The sequence below is a fragment of the Hemicordylus capensis genome, chromosome 3, assembly GCF_027244095.1.
Source record: "Hemicordylus capensis ecotype Gifberg chromosome 3, rHemCap1.1.pri, whole genome shotgun sequence".
NCBI classification, from domain to species: Eukaryota; Metazoa; Chordata; class Lepidosauria; order Squamata; family Cordylidae; genus Hemicordylus; species Hemicordylus capensis.
In genome coordinates, this window is record NC_069659.1 from 58393795 (window position 1) to 58411684 (window position 17890).

At 46.2% G+C, this 17890-nt stretch overlaps 1 protein-coding gene across 5 annotated transcripts in view; it reads right to left on the reverse strand.

Moving 5' to 3' along the window:
* Positions 1-17890, reverse strand: part of CD47 (CD47 molecule) — a 94415-nt gene that overhangs the window by 64287 nt on the left and 12238 nt on the right. For all 5 annotated transcript variants that reach the window (XM_053311718.1, XM_053311714.1, XM_053311715.1 and 2 more), the window contains exon 3: positions 10341-10688. In XM_053311718.1, coding sequence (XP_053167693.1) covers positions 10341-10688 — 348 coding nt within the window. The remainder of the gene's footprint in view (positions 1-10340; positions 10689-17890) is intronic.

Here is a 17890-nt window from a genome sequence, read left to right on the forward strand (position 1 = left end):
TGGTCCCCTTTGGCGGCCACCTACAGGCAGGCCGTTGACTATGTATGCCTCAGGCGTGCCTTCAGAGATTTATAAGCCTCTAGCAGCCCAGCAGCCCCTCCTGCCACGAGAGACTGCTGGGTTAGCAACAGGTATTAAATGTCAGGCACTCTTGAAGGCAGCAGCTGGAACAACACAGCAAGCTGGCAGGCAGCTCCTCATCCAGGCTGAAGGTGCGGAATTCTCTTTTCTTTCCCCATCCTCAGGGTTAGAAAGACTGTCTATGCTACAGGGAGTAGAAAGTCTATACATAGATGCCAGAAGGAATACCAAACACAGTATAGGAAAGACTATGATTACAATTATCTGGAGAAGCAAGACTTTACTGTATTAAGACAGCACAAACCAAACCATCTGTTTGGAGTCACTAGCCACTGAGTAGAGCTCATCGTGAATTCTAAACATAGCCAAGCCATATCAGTAGAAAGGATGAAAGCACAAATGCCATAGCAAGAGTGCTTGTAGATATCTGGGCTGCACTGGGTAACATAGGGATCTCTAATGCTGGAAAGAACATGAAGGTCAATCTTCAGTCCTAGGCTGGACTACAGCTGAGTAAATCACAGTTCAGAAGTCAAAAATTCAGCTACACATAACAGCTGAGGTCCCATCTTTTTAGAGAAGTATTTTAAATGTATCTGCAGCTTGTATCTGGTGGGTTTTTAACTTTTAAATTTGGTTTTAATGGGCTCTTGTTTTTAATAGCATTGATAATTTTATAGTGTTTTGTTTTATTTTGAGCCACTCTCAGCAGTATTATACTGGAGGGGAGGTATTCAAAATATTTGTACTGGAGGAACATATTTTAAAATATGTACTGCAAGAACTTACATTATTTTAAATATTTTATATTTTAAATAAATAAGTAAGAACTCAGTGCTGCACAATTCTGGCCTACAGGTCCCATCAACCTAATTACAGTGGGCAATAGTCAGCGATTATGAGAGTTGCAGTCCAACATCTGCAGGGAGACCTAAGTTGTGTAGCCCTGGACAAATTAATGGCTGAAGTACAATGCTCACCTGCTCTTTTACTGATATTCTCCCCAGTCATGTTATTTGACAATCTGTTCTATCTTCCACCCCTCAGGTCAAGATTGTTCTTCATCAGCCTTGCAAAAAACCCAGGTTGATTACCTGTAACAGGTGATCTCTCTGGTGAACTATGTTCACTCACAACTGGGCTTCTGCACCTACACAACAGTCCAATGGAGAAATATCAAGTTCCATGAGGTGCTCTCCAGCATTCTTGAGGCATGCAAGATGCATCCGAGACTATGCTCAACACCCAGGCATCTGATGTTATCTGATACCAGGAGGGGAGGAAGGAAGCGAGGTCATTAGGCATTTGTAGGGGGAGTAGAGGTTCTTCCAGGACAGAAGCATTAAAAAGACTGTTTGGGCTGGTCTTGGGGTTTGGCCCGTAGGGGCTGGTAGTGCTGTTGATTGTAATGTTTGAGTAGAAAGTGAAAGACCATCTGGTGTCCCTCCGATCCGTGGTCGTTTATACAGTATTGAAATCTTTGTTATAGGGCTTGTACCTCTGAGGGAACAAAGCCAGCTGGGAGAAGGCAGTGAATGTTCTGGCCATAAACTTCTCCATGATTTCAACCATCTGCAAAGGAGAAAAAGTCCATCTCCTTCCAAAGAGTAAATTCTCTATCTTGTTTTTCATGCCTGGTTGTAAAGACGGGGGCCGCAACCAGGCGTGTCTGCGGAGAGAGCCAGAGCCAGCAATGGTGCGAGACTCTATCAGTAAGATACTACTGTGTAAGATCCACTAATTTATTGAGTGCAGTGGTGAATTTGTCACGAAAGCTGTCAGGAAGAGCATACAAAGCTGCTTTCAAATCATCCCTGATGGAGTGATGATACTTGGCCATATAAACCTTATGATCCACGATCTTCAAGGAGTAAAACCTTCTGCCCAATGCATCCAGTTTTCTGCCCTCATCAACCAGTGCCGAATGCTTCCTTCTCGATTTACTGTTAAGAGCGCAATCCACAAGCTGGAAGGAGGATGTTTTGAAAGGGGCAGAATTCCTCTTGCACCCTATAAAGATCCTCCAGTAGCTTAGGAGAAGTAGTTGAGGCAGTAAAAGTGTCCCAGGAGAACTTAGAAGTGCTGACTAATACAGGAAGCATGGGAAGCGAGGCGGGTGGAGCAGAGGAAGTAATAGAGTAGAGAAAGTAATCACAAATTGGATCCTTCATTTCCTGAGTGGGTGTTTGCAATTCTAGATTAGAAGCCTTTGCCATTTTAGTGACTTGTACTTTATATGATCTAGACTCTTCAACGGGAGAAGCTGAAGGTGGTGCAGTTACACTGTCATCAGGGGAGCGATCAGGTGGGTTCTCTGTATAAACAGAGTCCACATCAGAGGAAGAGTCATATTCCCCTTCAAAACTGACTGGTTGTTCAGGAGATCAAGGAGGAAGAGGGGACTGAAGAGGTGGTCCTGCATCTCAGATAGGTGGTGTAGAAGCAGGAATGACTGGCAGAGGTGGAGCTGGAGGAGCAACTCGACTTTTAAAGGGTGATGTAGAATAGGAGGAACTTCATCAAGAGGTGGGTGTTGGTCAGGAAGAAGGCCCCTTAGTTTCACTGTGCTCTACAGTCTATAGTCAAAATCATAAGTGAGGCCAGGGGAGGAACAAAGAAGGAGATCTCTATATCAACCATGACCACATCAATGACCCAGGCCATGTTACAGACCAGGCCTGATCCATATACTAAACATGCTCATTAGCCAGTATATAAAATAGGTCTGGACCATAATGTCACCAACGTGACCTTGTTCTTTTATATTGATGACCACGTTTGATCTGGATTGCAAAGAAGGGAGGAGATCAAACCAGTCCTCAAAGAGGTTCAATGGGCTTTATTGAGTATAAAAACTAACAGCATAATCTAGCAAAGCAGAAAGCAGAACACTCTATTAATATTGCTAACAGTATTTCCTAACCAGCACCAATATTCACCCGTGTGCCTAACTACATATGTGTGGGTATTTAAATCTTCCTAGATCCTAATACATTTTAGATACAGACGGAAAAAGGGGGGAGCGAGGAAGGAAGGCTCAGGGCTGGTATGGTTTGGGGGGGGGTTCAGAAATTAGTAGGGGGGAGAGGTGAAGGGTGTAGGAGAAGGGGAAGAGAGTTAGGGAATTCCAGGTTTGTATGAGCAGCATATTTACCCAGGCTTGAGAATGGTGGATCTTTCAGCTGAAGAGGAGAGACTGTAGCTGGGAGCAGCAACAGAGTGATGGTCTGGCTTCTGGTGGTCAAGCAGACAGTTTGCTCAGAGCGAGGCAGAGAGTGAAGGTGCCATGGCTGGGGAAAAGTCTTGACTTCTCACTGGGCAGTAGAAGTCACAGACAGTTCCTGTTCATGAGCAGAGTTCCTGAGCAAATCTTGCTGTAGGCACAAGATAGCTAGCATGTGAGCAGAATGCCCGTAGGCACAGAACTGCTAAACTGCCATGTCCAGAGACTCCTTCTTATAGTGGTTCCATCCTTTGATGTCCTTTTTTAGTCTTCTGGATCACAAAAGGCATTTATTCCTGCTATCCTTGGAATATTGTCTTTTAATTACCAAAATTAGCTCAGGATATTTGATCAGTCCAGAGAGATCTCCCTCTCATCTCCTGTTAGCTGTTATCTTGAGGAGGGGACAAAATCCTAAAGCAAATCTGCATCCCAGATGTGCTAGCCTGGTCCCAGAAGGTGTTAAAAGTTAGCAATTAGTGAGAGGGAGTTAGTTCTATTTGTGTGAGACATTATTTCTTGTATACCTCTATCTAGTGTGTATTTGCAACAAAAGAATATTCAAAGTATCATCAAAAGGGTAAGCATGAGTGAGGCAAGTTAATCAACACATTTGACTTAAGGCAGAAGCATCCTGTTGCTGGACACAAGTTAATATCAGCAGTGTGAGACTGGTAATTAAGCCTGACCCATTGTCTCGGTGAGTTTCCACAAACCCTGATAAACAATGCTAGATTACCCCTGCCTCTACAAATCAATTACCAAGCATTGCCCAGGCAGGTCTAATTGAACTCTTAATATAAAGAAATGAAATCAGACACAGGCCTATGTTTCACATACTTCTGAGTTGATACCTCTAGATCTGATATGTTATAGACTGTTCATAACAGCCAGGGGCACCTGGCAAACTCCAATAGTGGACGGGATGGAAACTGTGGAGCTGAGTAGTGAAACCTCTCCCTCCAAGGGGAACACATGGGAGTATTACGAGCCGGGGATGCCAAAGGGATCTTCAGTACAGGTGAAACTGAAGAGGCCATGTAAAGAAATCATGAAGTCTATGTAAGAAATCATGAAGGCCATGAAAAGAAAAGACTCAAAGTGGATCCTGAAGGAGCTGTAGTAGCAGAACCCATCAGGGATACTAAACACCTCGTAGGAGTCTTCAAAAGTGCTGGAGATGGCTCTCTTGGAGAACACTGACAACACTTTTCCTGAGTCACTCCGATGAGAAAAGTGGGCAGGAGATGAAACAGGTGAGAAGTTGATGATGATCAGTGATGATAGATAGATAGATAGATAGATAGATAGATAGATAGATAGATAGATAGATAGAGGAATACTTTGTTGGTATTGGAGATAGAGAAGACGCTGACATCAACTATGCTGGACACCAAAGACCTCGATGTAGCAGATATCAGCGGAAGCTTTGGGGCGGGCACCAGTGACATCCAAGGAGCCAATGTCAACTATGTAGATGACTAAGCTGATACATGATTAGAAATTATGGTCAAGGCAATAGTCTTCAGTATTGGAAGTTGGGTGGTATGAAAAAGTCAACTGCAGCAGCGGAGATTCAGAGGCGTGCTGGAGAATCAGGCATGCCAGGTTGGAGTAGGTGAGAAGGTTCCTTGACACCAAGCTGTCGAAGATAATGGAGTGTTTAGAGACGATATAGAGACAAGCGAGATGGGAGTCTTCAATGTCATAAAGGTTGAGGCCACGACTGGAGATGGCACATGCTGGCATTTAGACAGGTTCGGAATGATCATGTTTTCGTTTCTTGTGCCGACAGTATCAATCGCTCTTGTCAACTGATGCTAACTTCTTAAAGGTGGAGTTGCTATGGCTCATTGAGAAAGTCAAGGATAAAGCAGCCAACATCGATGGTTGTCCATGGCCAGACCAATGAGATCAACAGGCTCGACATCAGGATTGGAGCTCTGAGAACAGTTTCATATAACGCGGCTCTGAGGCGAAGTTTTATACTCTTGCGTGTCTGTTTCGAGAATGACAGACAAATTTTGGAGGATTTTGCATTATGATTCCCCCCAAACAAATCAAGCATTCCTCATGGCTGTCAGACGATGGGAGGATACCACTGCAGGACTTGCAGCATTTGAACGTCTTCTTAGTGTCCATAAGGCACTAAGTGTAGTCAAAGTCGAGTCTGGGGTCAAAAAACAAATAAATTGTAAAACTGACCAAAAATGAATGAGAAACCCAGAGTAGTTGAAAAAAATGGTTGGAAGTCAAGATGAGTAATCAATGAATCCAATGTATCCAATAAGAGAGAGAGAGAAGAGTGGAGCTGAACCATTATGTTGTGACAAGCAGAGCTGACAAGAAGGAACTGAATGGAAAGGCACTCTCCCGCTGGAATTAACATGTCTCATGCGCCCCAACAGTGGCAGAGAGTGCCTCATGGAGCTTGACATTCCTCCGCAGGACTGCTGAGCAAGTGCAGAAGCTCAGTTGTGAGGGAACATGGATCACCTCAGAGATCAAATGGGGTCAAGGGGCGTAGCTGAGTACACAGTACATGCTTTAGAGACTTGAAAAATATTACTGTCTGGAACCCTGAGCAGCTTTTACCAGTCAGCATAGCAAACAGTACTGACCTAGGTGGGCCAGAGGTGTGATTCACTATAAGGCAGCTTCATATGCCCACTTGGAACCATATCCGAATGGTGGAAAGCTCCACAAGCTGTTTGTCGTCTCTCTCCTCCTTTTGTGACAAGATGGTTCCTCAGTAGTCTTGCTCTTATGATTCCCAGGGCTTTAACTGGTAATTCCCTACCTATATCAATCAAAGCTTTATTGTATTTAGCCAGTGGCCATCACAATATCAAAATGAAAATAAAAACCACAAACACAAACCACTTCACCAACCTAGTGGTTGTAAAGTCATAGTGAAAAATAACCAGTGCAGAACTTAATTTTTATACGTAACACCATGATCAACTATAGAGATTTTTACTGTAACAAGCCCGTAGTTTCTTCGCAGCTAAGGCAAATAAAGAAACCATATAAGTAATATGGATGGGGCTGATTGTCATTTAGCAGGTCCACTACAATATTCCGTAAGTTCTTATCTGGACATTGCAGGAGAAAGGGCCACAGAAATCTCCTCCTTGGATTGACATAGAGGACAAACCAACCAGCAGTGCACAACATCTTCCACCTGGTTATAACCACAGATACATCTCCATTCCACCTTAGGAATGCCTAGGTATCTCCTCTCAAGTTAAGTAGTATCACCTGAAACCTAAGCTCAGTGAAGGCCTTTCGCATCTGGAAGTGAGTTAGATTCTGAAAATAAGATGCCATGAAATAGTTCTCCTTGATTTTAGAAAAACAAACTGAGAAATACGAGTTGTTAATTACTACTGCGTCCTCACTAGCATCTTGATCAAGGGGACAGTTTCTCAAAGCACAGATCAATAAACAGGTGTTCTTCCATGAAGATGTTATATTTCCTCCGCAGTTGCTGGCACTGCTGAGCCCACCCCTCTTCCCTTAGTTCAGGGGTGGGGAACCTTGGCCCTCTAGCTGTTTTTGAACTACAACTCCCATCATCCCCAGCCACAAAAACAGCTGGAGGGCCAAGGTTCCCCATCCGTGCCTTAGTTGTTCCAGACTAGCATCTTCCATGCCTATGTCAACAGCAGAGTGCAGGTGGATCCTGGGGGTGATGTATGGCAACCCCAATTCTACCCTAATTATATGCTGGTCAAAGGCCAAAATAAAGACTATGCCTATGCCCTAATGAGGGCATATGGGTGTTCCTGGGGAAAGGCCTAGTATTTATTTATTTAAAATATTTATACCCCGCCCCTCCAGTACACTACTGCTCAGGGCAGCCCACAGCCTTAATAAAATATACAATGTAAAATAAGACTAAGTTAACCAACTTTAAGTTAAACACGTTAAAAGACCAATCTAAAGCCATATTTAAAATTACAATTTTATAATCCTTAAGCTACATAATTTTAATATTAAATTTTTTAAAAAGTTTTAAATTAAAAGTTATTTTAAAAGCTAAACATTGAGAACTACAAAAACTAAAAAATCAACCAGATATAAACAGAGATGCAACATTAAAAAGCCTCTTTTAAAATATGTGTTTTGAATTGGGTTTTTTTAGAACACTGAGGGAGGGAGCATGGTGAAGATCTTCAGGGGGTTCCAAAGATGAGAGACCACAACCGAAAAGGCCCTGTCTGTAGGCCCTGCCAAACGGATCTCAGGGCCATGGGCAGGGCCTGAGATGCTTAGCGGAGGCCCCGGCAGGCTCATTTGGGGGAATACGGTCTGACAGGTACCACAGCCCCAAACAGTGTAGGTCTTCAAAAGTGAAGACCAGCACCTTGAATCTAGCCCAGAAGTGGACCACTAACAAATGAAGCTGCCGCAGGATAGGTGCGACACTTGTGAAGTGACTTGCGCCCATGAGTATCCTTGTGGCAGTATTCTGCACCAGCTGAAGCTTCTGAACCATCTTCAAGGGCAGCCCAACGAAGAGTGCATTGCAGTATTCCAATCTGTATGTTATCAAAGCATGAGTAACTGAGGGTAGGTCCAACTTCTCCAAGTAGGGTCTCTGCTGGCGTACCAGCCATATAGCTGGTAAAAGGCACTTTTGCACACCATCGCCACCTGTGCCTCCAAGGACAGCAACAGACCCATAAACACCAAGCTGTGGACTTTGTCTTTCTGAGGCAGTGAGACCCCATTCAAGACCAGATTTACCTCATTACTCAGATGATCAGTTTTATCAACCAAGAGCACTTCCATGTTATCTGGATTAAGTTTCAGCTTGTTTGCCCCCATCCAGTCCAGAACAGCCTCCAAGCCCAGTTCAGAGCATCCATTGCCTTCCTGGTGTCTGCTGACTTCAAAGATTGGTAGAGCTGGGTGCCATCAGCATATTGATGGCACCACAGCCCACACCCACGGATGTCCTTTCCCAGAGATTTCGTGTAGATATTAAACAGCATGAAGGACCGAAAAGATCACTATGGCACCCATAGGCCAATGGGTGGAAAGGCATCCCGCAGCACCACCTTATGAGTACGGGGCCCTCCAGGTAGGAGCTGAGCCACCATATAACCATGCCCCCAAGTCCCAAACCAGAAAGACGTCCCAGAAGGATACCATGGTCAATGGTATCGAAAGCCGCCAAGAGGTCTAGGAGAATCAACAGAGTCACACTCCCTCTGTATATCTCCCGGTGTAGGTCATCCACCAGGGAGACCAAGGCAGTTTCCATCACATATCCAGGTCAGAAGCCAGACTGGAAAGGATTTAAGTAGTCAGATTCATCCAGGGCTGCCTGGAGCTAAAATGCCACCAGGCCCTCCACCAGGCCCACAAAGGGGAGGTTAGAGACTGGTTGGAAGTTATTCAAATCATTTGGGTCCAAGGAGGTTTTTTGTTTTGTTTGTTCTTAGGACAGACCTAATGACTAGGGATGTGCAAATCAATTCAGGAACAAATCGATTTGTATCCAAATCTAGCTGATTCGGGTAATTGGGACACAGAACAATGAATCCTCATAGGGATTCATTATGTGGAAAAGGTATTATACACCAAAGAATTCAAACACTTGAAAAATAATGACCACACATTGTACTCCATATCTCCACTTCTAAGAGGGCTAGAGTTTAGGTTTTTGTTTTTATAATAAAAGCTGGGGATCCATGTTAGGGTTAGGATAGCGTGACTTCAAATCCCCATTATTTCCTATGGCGGAAATATACAAAATCAGTAAAAACTAAATAAAATCATTAAAAATTAACCAAGTGCCCCACAACCTTGAAATTTGGGTGGTAGGTGGTACCAATGGGGCCCTACCCACCGCCTAAATTGGGTGGAGTCAACACCGACCTGACGGCACAATCAGGGGCGATTCATTTGGGCACAAATCAATACGTGCACATCCCTACTAATGACTGCCTCCTTCAGCCAAGGGAACACTACCCCCTGCTTTAGAGAGGCATTCACCACCCACGCCACCCACTGAACCAGTCCTTCCCTTGCATCCTTCACCCACCATGAAGGGCAAGAGTCCAGCACACACGTGGTAGGCTTCAGCCTTCCAAGCAGCCTGTCCACCTCCTCAGGCAACACACTCTGAAAACGATCCAATATAACAAGACCAGACATCGTATTGCCAATATCCAATTATGGTGCCACAAAAACCTTAGTATCCAAGTCAGAATGGATGTGAGCAATTTTATCTGCAGAATGTAACACAAATTGGTCACAGCAGGCTGCCCCGGGTGGTTTCATGGTCTTTGGGCCCACACCTAGGAGGCCCTGAACCACCTGAAAAAGCTCTGCTGGACAACATTGAGTAAGATTTCTTAGCCACCGTCACTGCCATAGAGTAGGCCCTAATATGGGATCTAGCCTGTATTTGGTCACACTCATTCTGAGTTTTTCACCAACGGTGCTCAAGCCATCTACCAGCTGCTTCATTGTCTGCTACTCAACTGTGTACCAGGGAATTGCTTGGACTCGGCAGGTCGGGAGATGACACTTAGGTGAAACCGTATCAATCACCCAACCTGTCTCCTCATACCAGAGGGCTTTTGTTCTTTTGAAGTTCTTTGCAGTCTGCCTGGGATTTTACCACCATACAGTGTTTGAATTGCTGCCTTAAATCTTTCAATTTTAAATTTCTACTGGGATTTTTTTTTATATACCTTCTCTTTTCGCACAGCATGTGCAGAACCAGCTGCAAATGTGTGCAGAAACAGTGGGAAGGGAGAGAAACCTCGGGGGATGAATATCTGCACTATTTCACAATGTATAACTGCAGCGTGGATGGCAACTGTGAATGGACTGTGGGAGGAAACACAATGCATGTGGATGACCCACACATATAGAATTGCAAGAGTCCACAGAACCGCCTGCATCTTACCAACATTTGTGGACTCCTGGCTACCTCATTATTCACTTAAGTTTCCAGACTATTTATAGACAGATATTAAAACGGGCTTAAACAGCTAATACAGAAAAAACAACTTACTTGTTTCATATGTAAGTTCAACTATCCTGTCTCCTTCTCTGTTCGATTCTACTACTTCACAACTATAGTTTCCTGATTTTGCTTCTTTAATTGATAGCTTGAGTGAGGCATCGCCGTCAGGTACCTTTGATTGATCCTGCAATTCTGCAGTCGAAAAAGTAGCGTTTTTCGTGACTTTACCATCTCCATCAAAAGAAAAAAATTCCTTTCCATTTAGTTTCCACTTCAAACACATTCTTTTAACATTGTGGTCTTTTAGATTCGTTACAAAACAAGGTAGAATGGCAGTTGTATTACAAGGATGCATTACAACAGAACTGATATTTCGAAATAGTAGCTGGGCAGAACCTAGAAAAAGGGAAACATGGGTTAATTATTTGTGTTTAAATTGTACGAAAGGGAAAACTACCTAGCATTGCAAACATTTGAAATCATAACAGGTGAGAAATACAATCTCAGATGGGATTCCGTATGAGTTCTAGAAGGGCCATTAAAGGGAGACCGCAACCAGGCGTGTCTGCGGAGAGAGCCAGAGCCAGCAATGGTGCGAGACTCTATCAGTAAGATACTGCTGTGTAAGATCCACTAATTTATTGAGTGCAGTGGTGAATTTGTCACGATAGCTGTCAGGAAGAGCATACAAAGCTGCTTTCAAATCATCCCTGATGGAGTGATGATACTTGGCCATATAAACCTTATGATCCACGATCTTCAAGGAGTAAAACCTTCTGCCCAATGCATCCAGTTTTCTGCTCACATCAACCAGTGCCGAATGCTTCCTTCTCGATTTACTGTTAAGAGCGCAATCCACAAGTTGGAAGGAGGATGTTTTGAAAGGGGGAGGATTCCTCTTGCACCCTATAAAGATCCTCCAGTAGCTTAGGAGAAGTAGTTGAGGCAGTAAAAGTGTCCCAGGAGAACTTAGAAGTGCTGACTAATACAGGAAGCATGGGAAGCGAGGCGGGTGGAGCAGAGGAAGTAATAGAGTAGAGAAAGTAATCACAAATTGGATCCTTCATTTCCTGAGTGGGTGTTTGCAATTCTAGATTAGAAGCCTTTGCCATTTTAGTGACTTGTACTTTATATGATCTAGACTCTTCAACGGGAGAAGCTGAAGGTGGTGCAGTTACACTGTCATCAGGGGAGCGATCAGGTGGGTTCTCTGTATAAACAGAGTCCACATCAGAGGAAGAGTCATATTCCCCTTCAAAACTGACTGGTTGTTCAGGAGATCAAGGAGGAAGAGGGGACTGAAGAGGTGGTCCTGCATCTCAGATAGGTGGTGTAGAAGCAGGAATGACTGGCATAGGTGGAGCTGGAGGAGCAACTCGACTTTTAAAGGGTGATGTAGAATAGGAGGAACCTCATCAAGAGGTGGGTGTTGGTCAGGAAGAAGGCCCCTTAGTTTCACTGTGCTCTACAGTCTATAGTCAAAATCATAAGCGAGGCCAGGGGAGAAACAAAGAAGGAGATCTCTGTATCAACCATGACCACATCAATGACCCAGGCCAGGGGAACCTGGCGAACTCCAATAGTGGACGGGATGGAAACTGTGGAGCTGAGTAGTGAAAGCACTCCCTCCAAGGGGAACACATGGGAGTATTACGAGCCAGGGATGCCAAAGGGATCTTCAGTACAGGTGGAACTGAAGAGGCCATGTAAAGAAATCATGAAGTCTATGTAAGAAATCATGAAGGCCATGAAAAGAAAAGACTCAAAGTGGATCCTGAAGGAGCTGTAGTAGCAGAACCCATCAGGGATTCTAAACACCTCGTAGGAGTCTTCAAAAGTGCTGGTGATGGCTCTCTTGGAGAACACTGACAACACTTTTCCTGAGTCACCCCGATGAGAAAAATGGGCAGGAGAGGAAACAGGTGAGAAGTTGATGATGATCAGTGATGGTGGCTTTGTTTGTATTGGAGATAGAGAAGACGCTGACATCAACTATGCTGGACACCAAAGTCCTCGATGTAGTAGATGTCAGCGGAAGCTTTGGGGCGGGCACCAGTGACATCCAAGGAGCCAATGTCAACTATGTAGATGACTAAGCTGATACATGATTAGAAATTACGTCCAAGACAATAGTCTTCGGTATTGGAAGTTGGGTGGTATGAAAAAGTCAACTGCAGCAGCGGAGATTCAGAGGTGTGCTGGAGATTCAGGCATGCCAGGTTGGAGTAGGTGAGAAGGTTCCTTGACACCAAGCTGTCAAAGATAATGGAGTGTTTAGAGACGATATAGAGACAAGCGAGATGGGAGTCTTCAATGTCATAAAGGTTGAGGCCACGACTGGAGATGGCACATGCTGGCATTTAGACAGGTTCGGAATGATCATGTTTTCGTTTCTTGTGCCGACAGTATCAATCGCTCTTGTCAACTGATGCTAACTTCTTAAAGGTGGAGTTGCTATGGCTCATTGAGAAAGTCAAGGATAAAGCAGCCAACATCGATGGTTGTCCATGGCCAGACCAATGAGATCAACAGGCTCGACATCAGGATTGGAGCTCTGAGAACAGTTTCATATAACGCGGCTCTGAGGCGAAGTTTTATACTCTTGCGTGTCTGTTTCTAGAACGACAGACATATTTTTGGAGGATTTTGCATTATGATTCCCCCCAAACAAATCAAGCATTCCTCATGGCTGTCAGACGATGGGAGGATACCACTGCAGGACTTGCAGCATTTGAACGTCTTCTTAGTGTCCATAAGGCACTAAGAGTAGTTCCTTGACTAAAAGAGTAGTCAAAGTCGAGTCTGGGGTCAAAAAATAAATAAATTGTAAAACTGACCAAAAATGAATGAGAAACCCAGAGTAGTTGAAAAAAATGGTTGGAAGTCAAGATGAGTAAACAATGAATCCACAATAAGAGAGAGAGAGAAGAGTGGAGCTGAACCATTATGTTGTGACAAGCAGAGCTGACAAGAAGGAACTGAAGGGAAAGGCACTCTCCCGCTGGAATTAACATGTCTCATGCGCCCCAACAGTGGCAGAGAGTGCCTCATGGAGCTTGACATTCCTCCGCAGGACTGCTGAGCAAGTGCAGAAGCTCAGTTGTGAGGGAACATGGATCACCTCAGAGATCAAATGGGGTCAAGGGGCGTAGCTGAGTGACACAGTACATGCTTTAGAGAGTGGAAAGGAACATTGGTCTTACCGTGAAGGGTTCTTTTTCCCTGAAGTAGGAGATCCTCATACTGGGTCATGAACTGCGCATGCCCAAGACAGGACTGGAACACGTGATTGTTTTGTAGGCGTTACTGCCTCCTAGTCCAGTTCCAGGGCTGACGAGCGAGAAGAGTAGTGTACTGTGGAGAGAGCTCGAGTAAAAGAGAAAACAGTGACAGGAGATAGACAACTAATAATATACTAAATACTGGTGAACCCTGAGGGTCACCTCTGTCTCCCGCTGGGCGTGGAGTCCACAGACTAAGTTCCCCATACCCCATCCGGATTAAAAGAGATACAGCTAGGGAGGGGCTGAGGATCTCCTACTTCAGGGGGAAAGAACCCTTCACGGTAAGACCAATGTTCCTTTTCCCCCTGAGTAGGAGATCCTCATACTGGGACTTGCCCAAGCTGCGGATAGTTGTCCCAGGGATGGGAAGCTGTATCTTATAATACTTGTTGCAGGATTGTGCAGCCGAATGCCACCTGGGCATCAGAGAAGCCCAATATTTTGTAGTGTTTAATAAACGGCGTAAGCGACGTCCAAGTCACCGCCCTGCAGATTTCTTGTAGTGGCACGTGGGCTGCGAATGCAGCAGACGCCGCAGCACTCCTAGTGGAATGCAACATTATGCCACCGGAGGTGGAATGTTGAGAGTGGAATAGGCCAGGAGAATGCAAGCTTTGATCCACTTGGCGAGGGTGTTTTTTGAAACCTTCTTCCCTAGGGTAGGTGGGTGGAAGGATACGAAGAGTGCGTCTGAACGCCTAATATCTCGGGTTCTGCGAATGTACGTGCGCAGGGCCCTGCGAACATCGAGGTGGTGCCAGAGTTTTTCTTTAGGGTGGGATGCGGAAGGGCAGAAGGAAGGGAGAACTATAATCTGGGACCTGTGAAATACTGAATTGATTTTTGGCAGAAAGGTAGGGTCCAAACGGAGATGTACTGCATCAGACTGAAAAACGCAAAATTCCTTGGCTGCTGAAAGCACGCTTAGTTCAGCTACCCTTCGTGCTGACGTAATAGCCACGAGGAAAAGGACCTTGAATGTCAATATTTTCAGTGGGATAGAAGAAAGCGGTTCGAATGGAGCCTTGGTAAGGGCATTGAGGACCTTGTTAAGGTTCCAAGATGGAAACCTCTGTATGGGGGGAGGTGCCAAGTTGGTCGCTCCCCTCAGAAACTTAGAGATGTGTGGATGTAAGGAGGCTTTCGTGGAGCCTGATATCGAGATACGGAGTACTGAAGCGAGAGCAGAGGCTTGTCGACGTAGGGTGTTGGGGCGCAATTGTAGATCCAGCCCGGATTGCAAGAACGCTAAGACCTCTGGGACCCCTGCGGAAGTGGGATCCTGTTGGCGTGCCAGGGACCATTTACGGAAGGCGGACCAGGTGGCCTGATATATCCGAATGGTGGATTGTCTCCTGGAGGCTAAGATGGTAGACTGAACTTGGGGAGAATAGCCTTCAGCTGCTAGGTGCGAGTGCTCAACCTCCAGGCGGCTAACTGCAGCCACTGTGGATCGGGGTGTAGTCTGGTCCTTGGCTGAGTAGGTCTTTCCGTGGTGGAAGAAACCATGGAGGAGCGACTGCCATTTCGACTATGTCCGGAAACCACGGTCTGCCGGGCCAATGAGGGGCTACCAGAATGATTTCTGCTTTTTCGAGTCTCGGCTTTCTGATGACCTTCATCATTATTGACGTGGGAGGAAAGGCATAGAGTAGAGTCTTTGGCCATGCTGCCTGCAAGGCGTCGATTCCTTCCGCTAGGTGGGAGTGGTACCGAGAGAAGAAGCGATGAAGTTGATGGTTGGATGGGGATGCAAACAGGTCCACTTGCGGGCTCCCCAGCAGCTGGGTGATCTGATGAAATACTGCTGGATGCAGTGTCCATTCGCCTGGATCCAGCAACTTGCGGCTGAGCCAGTCTGCTACTTGGTTGTCTTCGCCCTTCATGTGCTCCGAAGAGATGGATTGCAGGTTGCTTTCCGCCCAAGGGAACAGGCGGTCCGTTTCCCTCATCAGTTGTTTGGACCTTGTGCCCCCTTGACAATTTATGTGAGCCTTCACGGTCACATTGTCGGTCCTGATGAGCACGTGTTGGTTCCTGACCACATGTTGGAAGTGGAGGAGCGCTAATCGAGCCGCTCTGAGTTCAAGCCAATTGATCAGTCTTCTGGATTCCTGTCTGGACCAGGAGCCCTGGGCCAGTTGACCCTGGCAGTGGCCTCCCCAACCTGCCAGGCTGGTGTCCGTTGTGAGAATTACACGTCGTGGTTCCGCCAGTTGACGTCCGTAACAGAGATCTGTGGATAGCCACCATTCCAGAGATCGACGGATGGAGTGGGGGATCGGAATCTGAATGTGGTGGACTGACATGATTGCATCTTGCCACAGGAGTAGGAGCCACTGAAGTGGGCGCGAGTGCCATCTCGCCCATTGGGAGCATTCCAAGCAAGCTATCATGGAGCCCAGGGTTTGGGCTAATACCATGAGATCTTCCGAGTGTTTGTGTAGGAGTGGGGCTATTTGGTTCTTGATCTTGTCCCGCCGTTCCGGAGGGAGGCAAATGGTTCCCTGTGCCGTGTCGAATAAAGCTCCCAGATGGGTCAGTTGTTGAGAGGGGGTGAGGTGACTCTTGCTCCTGTTGATCACGAAACCGTGGTCCTGGAGTGCTAGCAGCGTGGTCTCTACATCCTGGGAGGCTTGTGTTCTTGAAGGAGCTCGCAGAAGGATGTCGTCCAGATACGGGTGTGCCTGGATGCCCTGGAGTCTTAGGTGTGATATGAGGACTACCATTACCTTTGTAAACACCCGTGGTGCTGATGAGAGGCCGAAGGGTAGGGCCCGGTATTGAAAATGTTCTCCGTTGTATGCGAAGCGGAGAAACATCCTGGAGTTTGGGCTGATATGGATATGAAGATAGGCCTCTGAGAGGTCTATGGAAGCCAGGAAATCCCCCGGTTGGATGGCCTCCTTTATCGTATGTAGAGATTCCATCCGGAATTTTCTTTTCTGTACAAATTTGTTGAATGACTTCAGGTCGAGGACCGCCCACCAGGACCCGTCCTTTTTTGGAACGAGGAATAGGATGGAATAGACTCCCAGATGCCTTTGGTCCGGTTGGACAGGTTCTATAGCTCTCATATGGAGTAGATCACTGCCTGTGACATCAGGAGATGTTTGTGAGGGTTTGAAGACCTTGGTGTGGGGGGGCAGACAAGATGTCTATGGAGTAGCCTTCTAAAACGACTTGAAGGACCCAGGCGTCGGATGTAGTGGACATCCAGGTGGTGGCGAAGTCTGCGAGCCTTCCCCCTACTGGTATGGCGTCATTGTCTCCTGTGTGGGTTGGGTGGTGCGGAGAACTTGTGGAGTGATCCTCTGGTATTGCCTCTGAAACGTGGGCGCCACTGGTTTCTGTAGGAGTCTCTGTTGGGTTGTGGTCTATGCTCTCTATAGGAGACTGGTGGTTGGTAGGGTCTCCTGTATGGACGAAAGGAGGAGTGTGAGCCGCGAAAGGATCTGCGGAACTCTTTATGCTATGAGGGCATCACCTTCTTCTTATCGCGTGTTTCAACCAACACCGGTTCGAGTGCCGGGCCAAAAAGATCTGCCCCTGCAAAGGGAGCTGCTGTTAGGGCTGCTTTAGATTTGTAGTCTACCTGCCATGTTTTTAACCATAGGGCCCTACGGAGGGCCACTCCCACCACCATTGCCCTAGATGATGCTTGTATGCCGTCTAAGCTGGCATCAGCCATGAGGGCAGCCACTCTGGCCATCTTGTTGATGCCCTGTCTTAGTTTGGGAAGCTCAGGTGGGACTAGCTTAACTAGGTCTTTTGCCCACAAGAGGGACGCCCGAGCGAAAATGGAATTGGTAGTAGAGATTTTAATAGAGAAGGCTGAAGCCTCATGTACCTTTTTCAAAAGGCCCTCTGACCACCTGTCCTCCTGTGATTTCAATTGTTCTTGACCCTCTGTGTGGAGGATGGCTCCCGATACCAGTTGGGCCACGGGCGGATCCAACTTAGGCACGGCCAACAAACTAGAAATGTCCTCTGGAAGCTGATAATGCTTTTTGGGTGGAATGGAAATGGGCTTGACTGAAATCAGGCGCTGACACTCTGTGCACATCACCTTACGGAATAGTGGTGGGAAGGGAGCGGAAGGGGAGGGTGGTTCAGCGTTGGGGAAAACCTGCTGGTCTAGGGAGGAGGATGGTTCAGAACTGTCTGTTGGTGCAACATCGTTGATTGTGTGTTTGGCCTTAGCCAGGAGTATCTCAAACTCGGCTGAGGAAAAAAGTCTGGTAGAGTTAGTAATAGGCGGAGGAATTTCTTCCTCAGACAGTTCTCCCTCCTCTTTGTCAGGTATTGAGGGGG